Source organism: Lissotriton vulgaris, chromosome 2_2, assembly GCF_964263255.1.
Source record: "Lissotriton vulgaris chromosome 2_2, aLisVul1.2, whole genome shotgun sequence".
In the NCBI taxonomy this organism is placed as follows: Eukaryota; Metazoa; Chordata; class Amphibia; order Caudata; family Salamandridae; genus Lissotriton; species Lissotriton vulgaris.
The window spans coordinates 333318892-333334552 of NC_141688.1; the positions used below are offsets into that span (position 1 = coordinate 333318892).

General features: G+C 43.5%; 1 protein-coding gene across 1 annotated transcript in view; it reads right to left on the reverse strand.

Annotated features, from left to right (window-relative positions):
* The window catches only part of LOC147729423 (uncharacterized), a 104315-nt gene extending 91261 nt beyond the window's left edge, over positions 1-13054 (reverse strand). The window contains exons 1-2 of the mRNA XM_086959766.1: positions 12878-13054; positions 501-627 (exon numbers count right to left, since the gene is read on the reverse strand). Coding sequence (XP_086815892.1) covers positions 501-627; positions 12878-12901 — 151 coding nt within the window. The 5' untranslated portion in view covers positions 12902-13054. The remainder of the gene's footprint in view (positions 1-500; positions 628-12877) is intronic.
* Between the last annotated feature and the right edge of the window lie 2607 nt (positions 13055-15661).

Consider the following 15661-nt stretch of genomic DNA (forward strand, 5'->3'; position numbering starts at 1 on the left):
GTGCCTTACCCATTACCGTGCCTTACCCTTCACCGTGCCTTACCCATTACCGTGCCTTACCCATTACCGTGCCTTACTCACCGAGTATGCCACTGCCATACCTTACCCACTGCCATGCTCCACCCACTAACATGCTCTAAACTCTGCCGTGCTCCATCCACTGCTATGCCTTACATACTTGCATGATCACCTTCAGCTGCACCGAAATGTTGCCCGATAACCTTCGTTTATTGTTCTATTGCATTGCATCTGCCTGAGCGCAGTTGCATAACAAAACTCCTACATGCATTGACAAATATATATATATAAAAACGTATTTTAATTTTTAGGCTAGATCAAGGCAAAGTTCCACATTTTGAACAAATCCTAAAATAGAACTGAAGATCAGAAGAAAACCATGCAGAATCACCACAAGGATTGGAAAGGAAAGTTTAAAGGATAAACGTGAAGTGGCTGGTTTACTTTATAAATGATATAAGCTGCGTTTAATGTAACTTTACCCAGCGAGTCCAGCACGTGGTAAATCTCTCTCATCACAGCCTCATACAGACTCTTCTGCCACTTGTGCAGGAGTTCCCATTCCTCCTCGGAGAAGCCAGCTGCAACATCGTGGAACGAAACGCACACCTGTAGGAAATGAGGCACACTTACGTCAAATAAAGAGACATTATATACTGCAAGCATGTATGCAGGTTGTCATGTGAAAGAGGACATTCTCTGCTCGTGCCCCACAAGGTTAAACCTGCAAACCAACAATTCAGTGAAGCCAGAGAAGGCACAACTTGTTACCCATCGCAGGTGAAGCACTGCGCGATTTCTCTGCACCATCGAGGTCTGGTCAGGAGACAACCTCATGAGCCAAAACGGAGTGGGCACACCACTCAGAGCGGACGAGGGTCCAAAACCTAGCAATCTATTTTAGTTTGTTGTTCATCTTAATATTTAGGTCAACAGTATATTACCCAACAACGAACTACAGCTTTGTAAAACAGCATTACGTACTATCAGGATGAGGTGCCCATCTTTTATTTTTATAAAGAAGGGCAATCTCCAATCTCCAAATTGGTTCTGGATAAAGACCTTCCCTCCTTTTGGAAGAGGCGATCGTCTCCTCTAGTCCTGAAGAAGATCCAGCGACAGCGCCATCCGCCGAAACACTTGGGTCTCCTGATGACAGCATGACTTAGTATAAGACTCTGTCTTCCAACCAGGAACAAGTAGGGGGAGGAGGGGAAATGTCAAGTGAAGGGAGGTGGGGTACTCAACAGAAGAGACCTTGACGAACGCAGCATGAAAACACACTTTTGTTAGCTAAGAAAGACTTAAAGAGCTGCTGTACAAGAACATGAGATCACAATTAGAGTAGATTCCCTCCCTCCATGGATCCAGGTCCGCTGGACAAGGAACATTGGGAAGGATTGTTGCTGAGAATTCTTCTAACCATTCACTGGTGTGAATCTGTTCCTGACGAAGCACCTTGCGGGTACATAACAGCCTACAAAAGCAGCAAACAACACGGAAGGGCGCCTACGCCAAATGCTGGTATAACATAAAGAGTGCTAAGTCGGGTTCATTAAACTCATACCTGTTGAAAGAGATGACAAGGAAAAATGACTGCCCCGCTATGGTTTATCTTCAGTCAGGAATAAGGCTGCTCTCTTTACAGGATTTGTGGAAATCCAGTCTTCCTTATCCCCTTAGGTGCTGCGCACGTTCGGCGGCAGACGGCACCACTACCTCCGTAGTGCTGCCGTCGGCCGTTGAACGTTCGAACCTCACATGCGCAATGGAACGTCCAGCACTGGAGCTGGATGTTCCATAGCAGCTATGAGGTTATAACAGTTTTAAGGCCTTGGTAAAAATTGTTTCCAACAAAGAAGATAAAACAGACCTAAATAAGAGGGCTCACAGCTGGTTTGTGATTCAGAGCTACTCAAAACGTGCACCACAGCCATGTTTAGGTACAAGCTTCGAGAAGTATGAAGGAAAGCCTTTTGGTGAGGAGGCTGGGAATATTACCGGAAAAACCACACTTACCGCCGTGGAAATGCACACATCCAACTAACCACTGCAGATTATGCGGCAACCCCAAAGAGGACATTTTACATCTACTGTGCATTTGTAAGAGTTTAGATCTGGAACGAAGACAGCTTCTAAAGCCGCGGTTGAATGAAAATCAGATACGAACATGCAGACAGGCGGTGAAGGCTTGCTTCGGCGGGGCGAGAGGGGGGGGGATGTCCGGTTAGCCTGCAGCTTTGTTTGCTTCATGAGCGTAGTAAAAACAAAATTAAGCTTGGCAGCCTTTCAAAATACTGGTTAGCAATCCAAGTAGCTGTCAATTTACTGGTATTTATTCGCTGGGAATGATCAATTTTAGACTTACTACTAATCTTGTAAGGATTTTACACTTAATCACAGACATCTGTACTGAGGCGAACTCCAAGCAGGATGGTCTCCCAGCAGACATTCTGCGCCTAACATAATACATATAATAATTTAATCTTTTGTATTATATGTAAATGATATACTTCTATGTTTTATGAAATCACTGTAACTTTTATAGGAAAATAAGTGTTGTTTTACTTTGCATAGTGCGTTATTATGCGGTTGCTTGATAGAGCCCTTAGCTAAAAAGTGAAGTATAATCCCTTGGAATCTGCATAGAGCCCTCGGCTGAAAAGTGAAATGTAATCCCTTGGAATCTGGATAGAGCCCTCAGATGAAAAGTGAGCATAAATCCTTGGAATCTGGATAGAGCCCTCAGATGAAAAGTGAAGTGTAATCCCCTGGAATCTGGATAGAACCCTCAGATGAAAAGTACGTATAATCCCATGGAATCTGGATAGAGCCCTCGTCTGAAAAGTGAAGTGTAATCCCTTGGAATCTGGATAGAGCCCTCAGATGAAAAGTGAAGTGTAATCCCCTGGAATCTGGATAGAACCCTCAGATGAAAAGTACGTATAATCCCTTGGAATCTGCATAGAGCCCTCAGATGAAAAGTATGTATAATCCCATAGAATCTGGATAGAGCCCTCGACTGAAAAGTGAAGTATAATTCCTTGGAATCTGGATAGAGCCCTCAGATGAAAAGTGAAGTGTAATACCTTGGAATCTGGGTAGAGCCCTCAGATGAAAAGTGAAGTGTAATCCCTTGGAATCTGGATAGAGCCCTCAGATGAAAAGTACGTATAATCCCATGGAATCTGGATAGAGCCCTCAGATGAAAAGTAAGTATAATCCCATAGAATCTGGATAGAGCCCTCGACTGAAAAGTGAAGTATAATTCCTTGGAATCTGGATAGAGCCCTCAGATGAAAAGTGAAGTGTAATACCTTGGAATCTGGGTAGAGCCCTCAGATGAAAAGTGAAGTGTAATCCCTTGGAATCTGGATAGAGCCCTCAGATGAAAAGTACGTATAATCCCATGGAATCTGGATAGAGTCCTCAGATGAAAAGGGAGTATAATCCTTTGGAATCTGGATAGAGCCCTCTAATGAAAAGTAAGTATAATCCCATGGAATCTGGATAGAGCCCCCAGATGAAAAGTAAGTATAATCCCATGGAATCTGGATAGAGCCCCCAGATGAAAAGTAAGTATAATCCCATGGAATCTGGATAGAGCCCCCAGATGAAAAGTAAGTATAATCCCAAGGAATCTGGATAGAGCCCTTAGATGAAAAGTAAGTATAATCCCATGGAATCTGGATAGAGCCCCCAGATGAAAAGTAAGTATAATCCCATGGAATCTGGATAGAGCCCCCAGATGAAAAGTAAGTATAATCCCAAGGAATCTGGATAGAGCCCTTAGATGAAAAGTAAGTATAATCCCATGGAATCTGGATAGAGCCCCCAGATGAAAAGTAAGTATAATCCCATGGAATCTGGATAGAGCCCCCAGATGAAAAGTAAGTATAATCCCATGGAATCTGGATAGAGCCCCCAGATGAAAAGTAAGTATAATCCCATGGAATCTGGATAGAGCCCCCAGATGAAAAGTGAAGTGTAATCCCTTGGAATCTGGATAGAGCCCTCAGATGAAAAGTAAGTATACTCCCATGGAATCTGGATAGAGCCCCCAGATGAAAAGTGAAGTGTAATCCCTTGGAATCTGGATAGAGCCCTCAGATGAAAAGTAAATATAATCCCATGGAATCTGGATAGAGCCCTCAGATGAAAAGTAAGTATAATCCCATGGAATCTGGATAGAGCCCCCAGATGAAAAGTAAGTATAATCCCATGGAATCTGGATAGAGCCCCCAGATGAAAAGTAAGTATAATCCCATGGAATCTGGATAGAGCCCCCAGATGAAAAGTGAAGTGTAATCCCTTGGAATCTGGATAGAGCCCTCAGATGAAAAGTAAGTATACTCCCATGGAATCTGGATAGAGCCCCCAGATGAAAAGTGAAGTGTAATCCCTTGGAATCTGGATAGAGCCCTCAGATGAAAAGTAAGTATAATCCCATGGAATCTGGATAGAGCCCCCATATGAAAAGTAAGTATAATCCCATGGAATCTGGATAGAGCCCCAGATGAAAAGTAAGTATAATCCCATGGAATCTGGATAGAGCCCCAGATGAAAAGTAAGTATAATCCCATGGAATCTGGATAGAGCCCTCAGATGAAAAGTAAGTATAATCCCATGGAATCTGGATAGAGCCCCCAGATGAAAAGTAAGTATAATCCCATGGAATCTGGATAGAGCCCCCAGATGAAAAGTAAGTATAATCCCATGGAATCTGGATAGAGCCCTCAGATGAAAAGTAAGTATAATCCCATGGAATCTGGATAGAGACCCCAGATGAAAAGTAAGTATAATCCCATGGAATCTGGATAGAGCCCTCAGATGAAAAGTGAAGTGTAATCCCTTGGAATCTGGATAGAGCCCTCAGATGAAAAGTGAAGTGTAATCCCTTGGAATCTGGATAGAGCCCTCAGATGAAAAGTGAAGTGTAATCCCTTGGAATCTGGATAGAGCCCTCAGATGAAAAGTGAAGTGTAATCCCTTGGAATCTGGATAGAGCCCTCAGATGAAAAGTGAAGTGTAATCCCTTGGAATCTGGATAGAGCCCTCAGATGAAAAGTGAAGTGTAATCCCTTGGAATCTGGATAGAGCCCTCAGATGAAAAGTAAGTATAATCCCATGGAATCTGGATAGAGCCCCCAGATGAAAAGTAAGTATAATCCCATGGAATCTGGATAGAGCCCTCGACTGAAAAGTGAAGTGTAATACCTTGGAATCTGGATAGAGCCCTCAGATGAAAAGTGAAGTGTAATCCCTTGGAATCTGGATAGAGCCCTCAGATGAAAAGTACGTATAATCCCATGGAATCTGGATAGAGTCCTCAGATGAAAAGGGAGTATAATCCTTTGGAATCTGGATAGAGCCCTCTAATGAAAAGTAAGTATAATCCCTTGGAATCTGGATAGAGCCCCCAGATGAAAAGTAAGAATAATCCCATGGAATCTGGATAGAGCCCCCAGATGAAAAGTAAGTATAATCCCATGGAATCTGGATAGAGCCCCCAGATGAAAAGTAAGTATAATCCCATGGAATCTGGATAGAGCCCCCAGATGAAAAGTAAGTATAATCCCATGGAATCTGGATAGAGCCCCCAGATGAAAAGTAAGTATAATCCCATGGAATCTGGATAGAGCCCTCAGATGAAAAGTGAAGTGTAATCCCTTGGAATCTGGATAGAGCCCTCAGATGAAAAGTGAAGTGTAATCCCTTGGAATCTGGATAGAGCCCTCAGATGAAAAGTGAAGTGTAATCCCTTGGAATCTGGATAGAGCCCTCAGATGAAAAGTGAAGTGTAATCCCTTGGAATCTGGATAGAGCCCTCAGATGAAAAGTAAGTATAATCCCATGGAATCTGGATAGAGCCCCCAGATGAAAAGTAAGTATAATCCCATGGAATCTGGATAGAGCCCTCGACTGAAAAGTGAAGTGTAATACCTTGGAATCTGGATAGAGCCCTCAGATGAAAAGTGAAGTGTAATCCCTTGGAATCTGGATAGAGCCCTCAGATGAAAAGTACGTATAATCCCATGGAATCTGGATAGAGTCCTCAGATGAAAAGGGAGTATAATCCTTTGGAATCTGGATAGAGCCCTCTAATGAAAAGTAAGTATAATCCCTTGGAATCTGGATAGAGCCCCCAGATGAAAAGTAAGAATAATCCCATGGAATCTGGATAGAGCCCCCAGATGAAAAGTAAGTATAATCCCATGGAATCTGGATAGAGCCCCCAGATGAAAAGTAAGTATAATCCCATGGAATCTGGATAGAGCCCCCAGATGAAAAGTAAGTATAATCCCATGGAATCTGGATAGAGCCCCCAGATGAAAAGTGAAGTGTAATCCCTTGGAATCTGGATAGAGCCCTCAGATGAAAAGTGAAGTGTAATCCCTTGGAATCTGGATAGAGCCCTCAGATGAAAAGTGAAGTGTAATCCCTTGGAATCTGGATAGAGCCCTCAGATGAAAAGTGAAGTGTAATCCCTTGGAATCTGGATAGAGCCCTCAGATGAAAAGTAAGTATAATCCCATGGAATCTGGATAGAGCCCCCATATGAAAAGTAAGTATAATCCCATGGAATCTGGATAGAGCCCCCAGATGAAAAGTAAGTATAATCCCATGGAATCTGGATAGAGCCCCCAGATGAAAAGTAAGTATAATCCCGTGGAATCTGGATAGAGCCCTCAGATGAAAAGTAAGTATAATCCCATGGAATCTGGATAGAGACCCCAGATGAAAAGTAAGTATAATCCCTTAGAATCTGGATAGAGCCCCCAGATGAAAAGTAAGTATAATCCCATGGAATCTGGATAGAGCCCCCAGATGAAAAGTGAAGTGTAATCCCTTGGAATCTGGATAGAGCCCTCAGATGAAAAGTAAGTATACTCCCATGGAATCTGGATAGAGCCCTCAGATGAAAAGTAAGTATAATCCCATGGAATCTGGATAGAGCCCCCAGATGAAAAGTAAGTATAATCCCTTAGAATCTGGATAGAGCCCCCAGATGAAAAGTAAGTATAATCCCATGGAATCTGGATAGAGCCCCCAGATGAAAAGTGAAGTGTAATCCCTTGGAATCTGGATAGAGCCCTCAGATGAAAAGTAAGTATACTCCCATGGAATCTGGATAGAGCCCCCAGATGAAAAGTGAAGTGTAATCCCTTGGAATCTGGATAGAGCCCTCGACTGAAAAGTGAAGTGTAATACCTTGGAATCTGGATAGAGCCCTCAGATGAAAAGTGAAGTGTAATCCCTTGGAATCTGGATAGAGCCCTCAGATGAAAAGTGAAGTGTAATCCCTTGGAATCTGGATAGAGCCCTCAAATGAAAAGTGAAGTGTAATCCCTTGGAATCTGGATAGAGCCCTCAGATGAAAAGTGAAGTGTAATCCCTTGGAATCTGGATAGAGCCCTCAGATGAAAAGTAAGTATAATACCATGGAATCTGGATAGAGCCCCCAGATGAAAAGTAAGCATAATACCATGGAATCTGGATAGAGACCCCAGATGAAAAGTGAAGTGTAATCCCTTGGAATCTGGATAGAGCCCTCAGATGAAAAGTGAAGTGTAATCCCTTGGAATCTGGATAGAGACCCCAGATGAAAAGTAAGTATAATCCCATGGAATCTGGATAGAGCCCTCAGATGAAAAGTGAAGTGTAATCCCTTGGAATCTGGATAGAGCCCTCAGATGAAAAGTGAAGTGTAATCCTTCGGAATCTGCATAGAGCCATCAGATGAAAAGTACGTATAATCCCAAGGAATCTGGATAGAGCCCTCAGATGAAAAGCGAAGTGTAATCCCTTGGAATCTGGATAGCTTACTCTCTACATCCTCACAGGTCCACCACACTGTCCAATGCGCTAGGCAACACTACTCTCCCTAACAACACTCACACCCTGACTTTAGACTAGCTGTACAAGCCCTAGATATCTTTTGATTAAACTAGGGAACCACCACCCAGATAGGAACACCCTAATCTACACTCTACTCTCTCACAACTACATTCAGGACCTCGACTCATAACTGGAAGTAGAAAAAGTGACCATATCGCTATTGTACTAAAACAGCTACATTGACTTCCACTAGAGGCTATGATCCAATGCAAGGGGCCTGTAAAACGTACAAAGCCATTCGGAACACGGAGCCAGGGTACTTATGACCCACCTTAAAAATCTCAGGAGGAAACAATCAATTCAGAAGCAAAGACATCCTCCGACTTGAAACACATTTGGACAGCTTTCAATCCTACTCTCTAGCAGCCATTGTTCTCCAGAACTCACTCATGGCTGAATTACGATGCCAAGACGACCTACTGATAATTTACAAGAAACTGAAAATGTTGGACCCAGACACCGGATCATCTTCTATTCTTCAGCTTCCCCACCTAAAATATATCTGATGCTCTCTGTTTCAATCTCATTTGCCGCTCCCTCAAATGTATCCTAGTTGCCCTTCCAGTCTCCTCTGCATCAGACCTCCTGCCTCCATATGCCTGCATCTTCCTTCACCTTACTACTCTAAACCTTGTGCTCCTGGTCCTCTACAGCTCCTTCCCTGACACTACCTCTTCTTCTCTTTGTCTACTGAAATATATTCCTAAGGTCCCACCTTCAAATCTCTCTTCTCTACTATTTCACCCAACCTCTGCTGACTAATATGCCCAAAAGGTTATTGCCACTAGTCAGACGTTCGTTCATACCACTCCAAGGTAACAGGAGTCGTCCGTCCATAGAGCGGTCTATATGTACAGCACGACTCTAGAGGAACGTCGCACTGCTATAGAAAAGTAACCTCAGACATCCCGTCTCCACAGAAAGCAAGATGATAACAGTGAGCAAGCTAGGACTATTTTTATAACTACTTACACTCATTAAGCTTTTAAATATTTACCCATTACATTTATCATACGACTGCAAATAATTCAATATGTATTAGAATTTTGTTAGGATGGTCGTGTTGACTGGGTAAGGTAGCCAAGGGATGATTTTATATGCGTAGATAGGAATGCACTGCTACCTTTTGGGTGTTTGAATCTTGGCATTAATATTATTATTTTTTATTTTGAAGGACTTTCCAGATCAGAATATATTTTGTTGCATCCTTATTCAAAGTATATAACTAAAATGCTTTCATTAATAATATTTTTTGTATCAAAGGACATTACTAAAAGGATATTGATGGGATATGAACAATAAAGGAAACATTTTAGGATAAAGATTGACCATTTTTCGATAAAAGCATGACCATCACAGAGGTGGTTTGGGGCAAAGATCATAGATGTGCGATACTTGTCTTTACAGGGATTGCAAAAGGCATTTCTTTAAAATTGTGGAAGAATTGTCCAATCCTGATAGAGCGACTCATACAAGGACTCCCACTCAGAACGGATGTGAGGCCCTTCACTCATTTGTCATCGATACGATTTTGAACATTAAAGCCAGCGTCCTCTACAGTGCAGCTCATCTAGATACATCTTTGACAGACTGAACTCAGCCTTGATGTGTGCTCTGCCCACCATTAGCGAGGCACGTCTTATGGACGGGACTTACTGATTAAAATGAAATCTGGGTTCCTCGCTGATACCAGCCCCACTGAGCAGGGCTCCAAAGATCCACTCGCATTATCAAGTAAGATTTAATCAGGACGAGCTACTTTTAGGGACTATTCGCCCTTTCTGGCGAGTTGAAAATCCTCTTAATTTCAGTCACAGAATAAAAAGTAAATGTAGGAAGACAAACTACTGACCTCCGTCTCTGACAGCGGAGCAAATGTGACAAGATAACAGGACTTAAAGGCATCTTTATTGCTCACAAAGTGGAAGAGCAATAAAAATGCCTTTAAATCTTGTTATCTTGTCACATTTGCTCCATTTTCAGAGAAAGAGGTCAAATGTCAGTTTGTCTTCCTATATTTAGTTTTCTTTCTGTGACTGAAGTTAGGGGATATTGTAAAGTGAACTGTGCAAAGCCTGTGAAATGGAAGGCTGTGTGAGATGTCAGGCTTTTTCTAACACAACACTGAAATAGCGAAATGAACTGTACAAACCTTTCAAATATATTCCACTAGTTAGGAAGACAAATTTTTGTAATTCTGTGGTGGAAAAAACATGTTTATCGGATCAAAACAAATTAGAACATTTTACTTGGTGATGTGCAAATGTTACATATTTTTGCTGAAACCCAATTTCCAAACATTCTTTATGCGCTATTATCAGTAAAACTACATTTTAATGGGAACGTTTTGTGACCATTTCAATGGAAAGTATGCTATCTGTAAATGACAATGCACGACCACATCAGGCTTTGGTAATAGATTATGAAAAGTGAGTTTTTAAACATGAAATGGGAATTATTACTGCTCCTGCCCAGATGACAAAGCTATTAGTGAACTAAGAGGTAAGCCAGGAATTATGTGTACCCTTTATATGGACTCGATTCCTGTTATACGTGGAGCAAACATTTAGTCTAGTAAATAAAACGCTTTTTGTACAGCAGAAATAGTGAGCTTGCATATTTGCAGGTGCTCTCTTAGGTGATAATAACGAAAAAGGCGGCTATTTGTCTAGGATCACATAATTTGAGACCAGTTCACGGTTCAAGTACATTACAGTTAGGTCGAGTAGATTATTAAAGTTACTAGACCTACAGGTCTAGTAAACTTTTTATGATTTTTCGAGCCCTGCTGAGGTCCTAAAAATTGTATTTTCTCACTTCCCTGATCCAGCCCTATCTCTCCTTAACAAGTCCTCGAGCTGTGGCTAGGTTCCCTGTTCTCTTAAGGAAGCGACTGTGGTCCCTCCACTGAAGAAAGCTGGCAATGATCCATCTATTTAAAAAACTACCGCCCTATTTCTTTGCTTCTGTACCTGGCAAAGGTACTCGTGGCTCAAGTAGCTAAATGCATCTGTTCTTTTGTGGAGTAAAACCAATTATCTTGATCCTCACCAAGAGGGCTACCAACCTCTCCCCCCAAACCACCAAGACGGTCATTCTTTCAGCGGCAGACGACCTCCTTGAGGCAGCTGACAGGGATACCATCCAGGCGTTGGTGCTTCTCGATCTCTCTGCGGCTTTTGACATGGTCGACCAGGATACTCTGGTGGATCGTGTTGAGGCCACAGGCTTCCAGAGACCTGCGCAGGACTGTGGTACTTCACTTCTTAAGGGCCGCGCCCCGGGGGTCTGGCTCTTCGCCTTCTGCTCTATGGTCAGGCTGATTTGAAGTGTTCCTCAAGGATCTTCCTTGTCACCCTACCTCTTCAATCTACGCATTCGTCCACTGGTGCATGCCTCGAACCAAATGAAGGTCAAAGTTTATAACTATGCAGATGATCTGCAACTGATCTTCGCTTTGGACAACTCCCGGGAATGCAAAACTTCTTTCCAAAACACAATGTTATTTATCTGTGACTGGATGGATGAAGGCCAATCAACTTAAACTGAATTCCGATAAGACAGAGGTTGTCATTCCCAGAACAAAACATGTCACACGGAGGTTCATATTTTGACCACAATGGGCTCTCCGCCTCTGCCCAAGGAATCAGTTAAGAGCCTCGGAATACTGGTCGATGTGAATCGGTCTATGAAATCTCAATTAGGGGCTGTAAGTTCTTCCTGTATTTTACAACTCCTAAAGTTGGAAAGTTCAGTAAACTCCTTTCCTTCGAGACTCTCACTCAGGTTATTATTGCATTGGTCATCTCAAGGATAGATTATGCTATCTCTCTCTGTACTTGGGCCTTCCGAAGGGTCTGAACCGCAGAACCCAACAGGTCCAAAATCAGGCAGCCAGGCTCCTGTACCAACAACCTTGGAACTGTCCTATCACCCCTGCTGAGGAAACTGCACTCATTTATTATCATCGAATGCTTTTGAGTAACAGCTCTGATGACTGAACATAAAACATTTAAAAACAAAGGCTAGAACTAGGGTTCCTTATATCTACTTGGGGGCAAAGGTGATTACAGCGTTATAAATATTTTGCAGTTTTCAACTTTACATGAAATAGTCAAGGACTAAAGTTAGAGCAGCAGATAAGTTGCTTTAACTTCCAAAAAACCCACTCTTGTGATGAGGAATCACCGACTTTGATCAGCTGCACGTCCCATGTGTTACCCAATATTAAATGATGGGAGCCTGAAATCCCTTTAGACAATCATGTCCCTAATCCTCCTGTTCCAGTCGAGCTGTGACGTCACAAGCTGCCTGCAACAACAAATGGCAAGGCTGCTCAACAACTTTCACAGCTGAGCTGCGATGTCAATGCAGACAGCATGAAAGACAGATCACGAAGCAGACCTGTGTCTGTGGTTTAATAGTAAAGATCAAAAATAGCTTTCAAGCGCCTCTGAACTGTGTGCCTGAAAAAACAGGTACGTGCAGAAAGAAGCCATTGCAGGAAAACAGGAAAGGTCGCTGCACACATTAAAAACCTAAATTAACTTTTGAAAGTGCTGCACAAAATATGTTTGGCAACACATTTCTAGTTATCTATTTATGTGTTTAATTTCAAACTCCAGATTCCACATTTATTTTAGATATATGTACAACTTCTTGTTCATATGAAGGCGCAAAAGACCAAGAAAGCCTTATCGGAAATAGTAATGGTGTGATCATGTATTATAAGGTACAAAATACCCCCTGTTGAACCTCAAAATAATACAGTAAGCCCTTGAAGTTCAGTGAATTATGAAGGAACTCTGCCTTCGGCCTCAATCCTCGGTGTGGCCTCTCTGCTCCTTGGTGACTTGCAGCATCCTTACAATGTATAGCAGAATGAACTTTATCCCATACATACTCTACGGTTTTAATACATGGTACAGTCGCCACCATGCAAACAGACATCATCACTTACCTTGCTGGACTCCAGGCGGTACATCTCGATTCCACGGTTTTAAGGTTTTTCAGGTGAAATCTTTGGTTTTCAGGTCTGAGCTGCACCTCCAATGAAACCAAGGGGAATCAGAGCCCTTCGAAGGAAACAACTCTGCAAATGTCAGCGCTGTGAGGCGGGCACAGCTCCTTCCTTCAACTAAAACAATTAAAAACAAGCATTTGCAATGCAATAGGTCTCGCAGCATTAAAGTTTGAGTTATTGGCATTGTATATGACAATGTTTTGCATTACATTTTTAGCAAAGTCTGTATTGGTGTATAAAGATGATTTGCAAGATGATAGCTGTTGCAAAATATTAAGCAATGTTGGCAATAATATTATATTATAATAATATTGTAAATTACTGTTGTACTTATAAGCATTTTGGTAGTGCATAGTGATGTTGTGGTGCCCCTGAGTGATGCTGTGGTGGTGCCGAGTGATGCTTTGCTGATAGGATAGATAGTGAGGGCGAAAGATAGATAGAGGGAGGCCGAGAGAGAGATAGAGGGAGGGCGAGAGAGAGATAGAGGGAGGGCGAGAGAGAGATAGAGGGAGGGCGGTAGAGAAAGATAGATGGAGGGCGAGAGAGAGATAGAGGGTGTGCGATGGATGGAGTGTGGGCGATGGATGGAGTGTGGGGTAAGGGATGGAGTGTGGGGTGAGGGATGGCGTGTGGGGCGAGGGATGGTGTGTGGGGCGAGGGATGGCGTGTGGGGCGAGGGATGGAGGGTGGGGCGAGGGATGGAGGGTGGGGCGAGGGATGGAGGGTGGGGCGAGGGATGGAGTGTAGGGCGAGACTGTCCCATTGTTCGGGGTGTCCACGCGGCACGGACATGTTAGCACGACTCCCCCCTCTACGTTTCTCAACCAGCTCTTTTGATCTTACACTTACAACCCTTTTCCATTCACAGCCTCTCAGGCACCACATTTTTCAAATAATTCTTCAGAGACACACATTTCTTAAAATGCGTCTTTATAACAAAGGAGTAATTGCATTCGGACACAATTTACGTGACTCCTGGATACGGAAAAAAAATTGAATTTCGCCTCCAGCTCCCTAGATCGTAAATTCACTTAAAAGTTCTCTGTAAAGCCGCGGGGAAAAGCCTTAAAATAAGAAAGCCAATGTTTATAAAAATAACAGAAGAGAGGAAACGGCACAATAAAAAAAGACACGTGCTCATGCACTGCATAGTGAGGGACACTTCGAGGCGCACCCCAGAACATGGCGAGTAATTACTGAGCTGGGACATCGGACGGAAACGGCTTTTGAAACCCCCCCCCCCCTCCCCACCCCCAAGAATAAAACACAATAACAGTATAAATAGTATAACACCGAAACAAACTCTAAACTCAAAAATTAAAATTCCTAATTGTAATGTTAAAACGGATCACGGACTACCCTTTAAATATAAAAAAAAACGTTTGATTCAAAATATAAAGCTTGCAGTGTGTAATTTGAACTTAAAAATGTGCTTCTTTGAAGCCAAATGCGCATTTTCAAAGCCGTGAATTGTATTTTGAAACAATGCGTGTGCATTCCCCAATGGAAAAGGCGCATTTTCAAGAGAAACTGGCATTTCTACAGAAGAAAGGTGTGTTTTTGTGCGTGGCTTGCTTGTGCAAGGACGAAAGGTGTGTTTTGAGGCGATGTTGGAGTGCAAGGATGAAAGGTGTGTTTTTGTGCGATGCTTGCAGTGCAAGGATGAAAGGTGTGTTTTGGGCGGTGCTTGCATGCAAGGATGAAAGGTGTGTTTTGGGGCGGTGATTGCAGTTCACGGATGAAAGGTGTGTTTTCAAAGTTGAAACTTGTCATTTCAAGGCAGAAGTGCCTCCTTTGTAAGGAGAAGTGCGCATTTCTTTTGCACAATAAACATCAACAAATAGATAAAATGCGGATTTATGTCACTTCCCGGGTTTGTTTTCTTAAGGAGCGTCCGCCTTCAGAGGCGCTCAGAGACACAGGGTGACCCCGTGGATCTGATCTCGCGGCCTGCTGCCAGAGAGATCCTCTGGTCCGGACAGGGAGGAGCTCGCAAGAGAGTGCTTAGAAGCTCCTTCTCTAGGGCAGGGGAGCTGGGACAGGGAGGGTAGCTGGTCGCCCCTCCCTATCACCCCCATACACCTTACAGAGCAGGGCAGCTTTAAGATTAAACCCAAGGTGCGTGCGGTGATGCTGGTGGGTACGGGGGCAGTGGACCCTGGAGGGGAAAAGGGTAGAGTGGGCGCTTTGGGGTCCACACTGCCCGCTTCTGCCGCAGGGGACGGTGAATCCATCAGAGCACACAGCTCTCTGACAACTCAGCCCGCGTGGGCAGCTGAACAGTATAGACGGCCGCCCCCAACCTAGTCTCGGGTACTCCCTTCACGATGTGAGTTACCTCTCAGAAGCAGGGTGCCTCCTACCCTCAGGGGGCATTGATGACTCCTTGCCTGCCGGGGCTGTGTGAACAGCTCCACATGGAAAGCCCCGTGGCTTGCCGCAGCACAGTGCCACGTGGGTAGAGCGGGAGCGCCGGGTACTACTTATCACCTCCCTGTACATTTTTGCTGCTGTTCACAAGGGCTGTGCATTAGTTTGCTGCTTAAGGACGGGCGGGCTCGGCGTGTGCACCGGAGCACACATGGTAGCGTGTACATTGCTTGCAGAACGGGTGACTGCTCCAGTTCACACGGGCTGTGCGTTATTTTATTGTTTATGGACGGGGTGGGCTCGGTGTGTGCACTGAAGCACACATAGTGGCAAATGCGGTGCCCCATA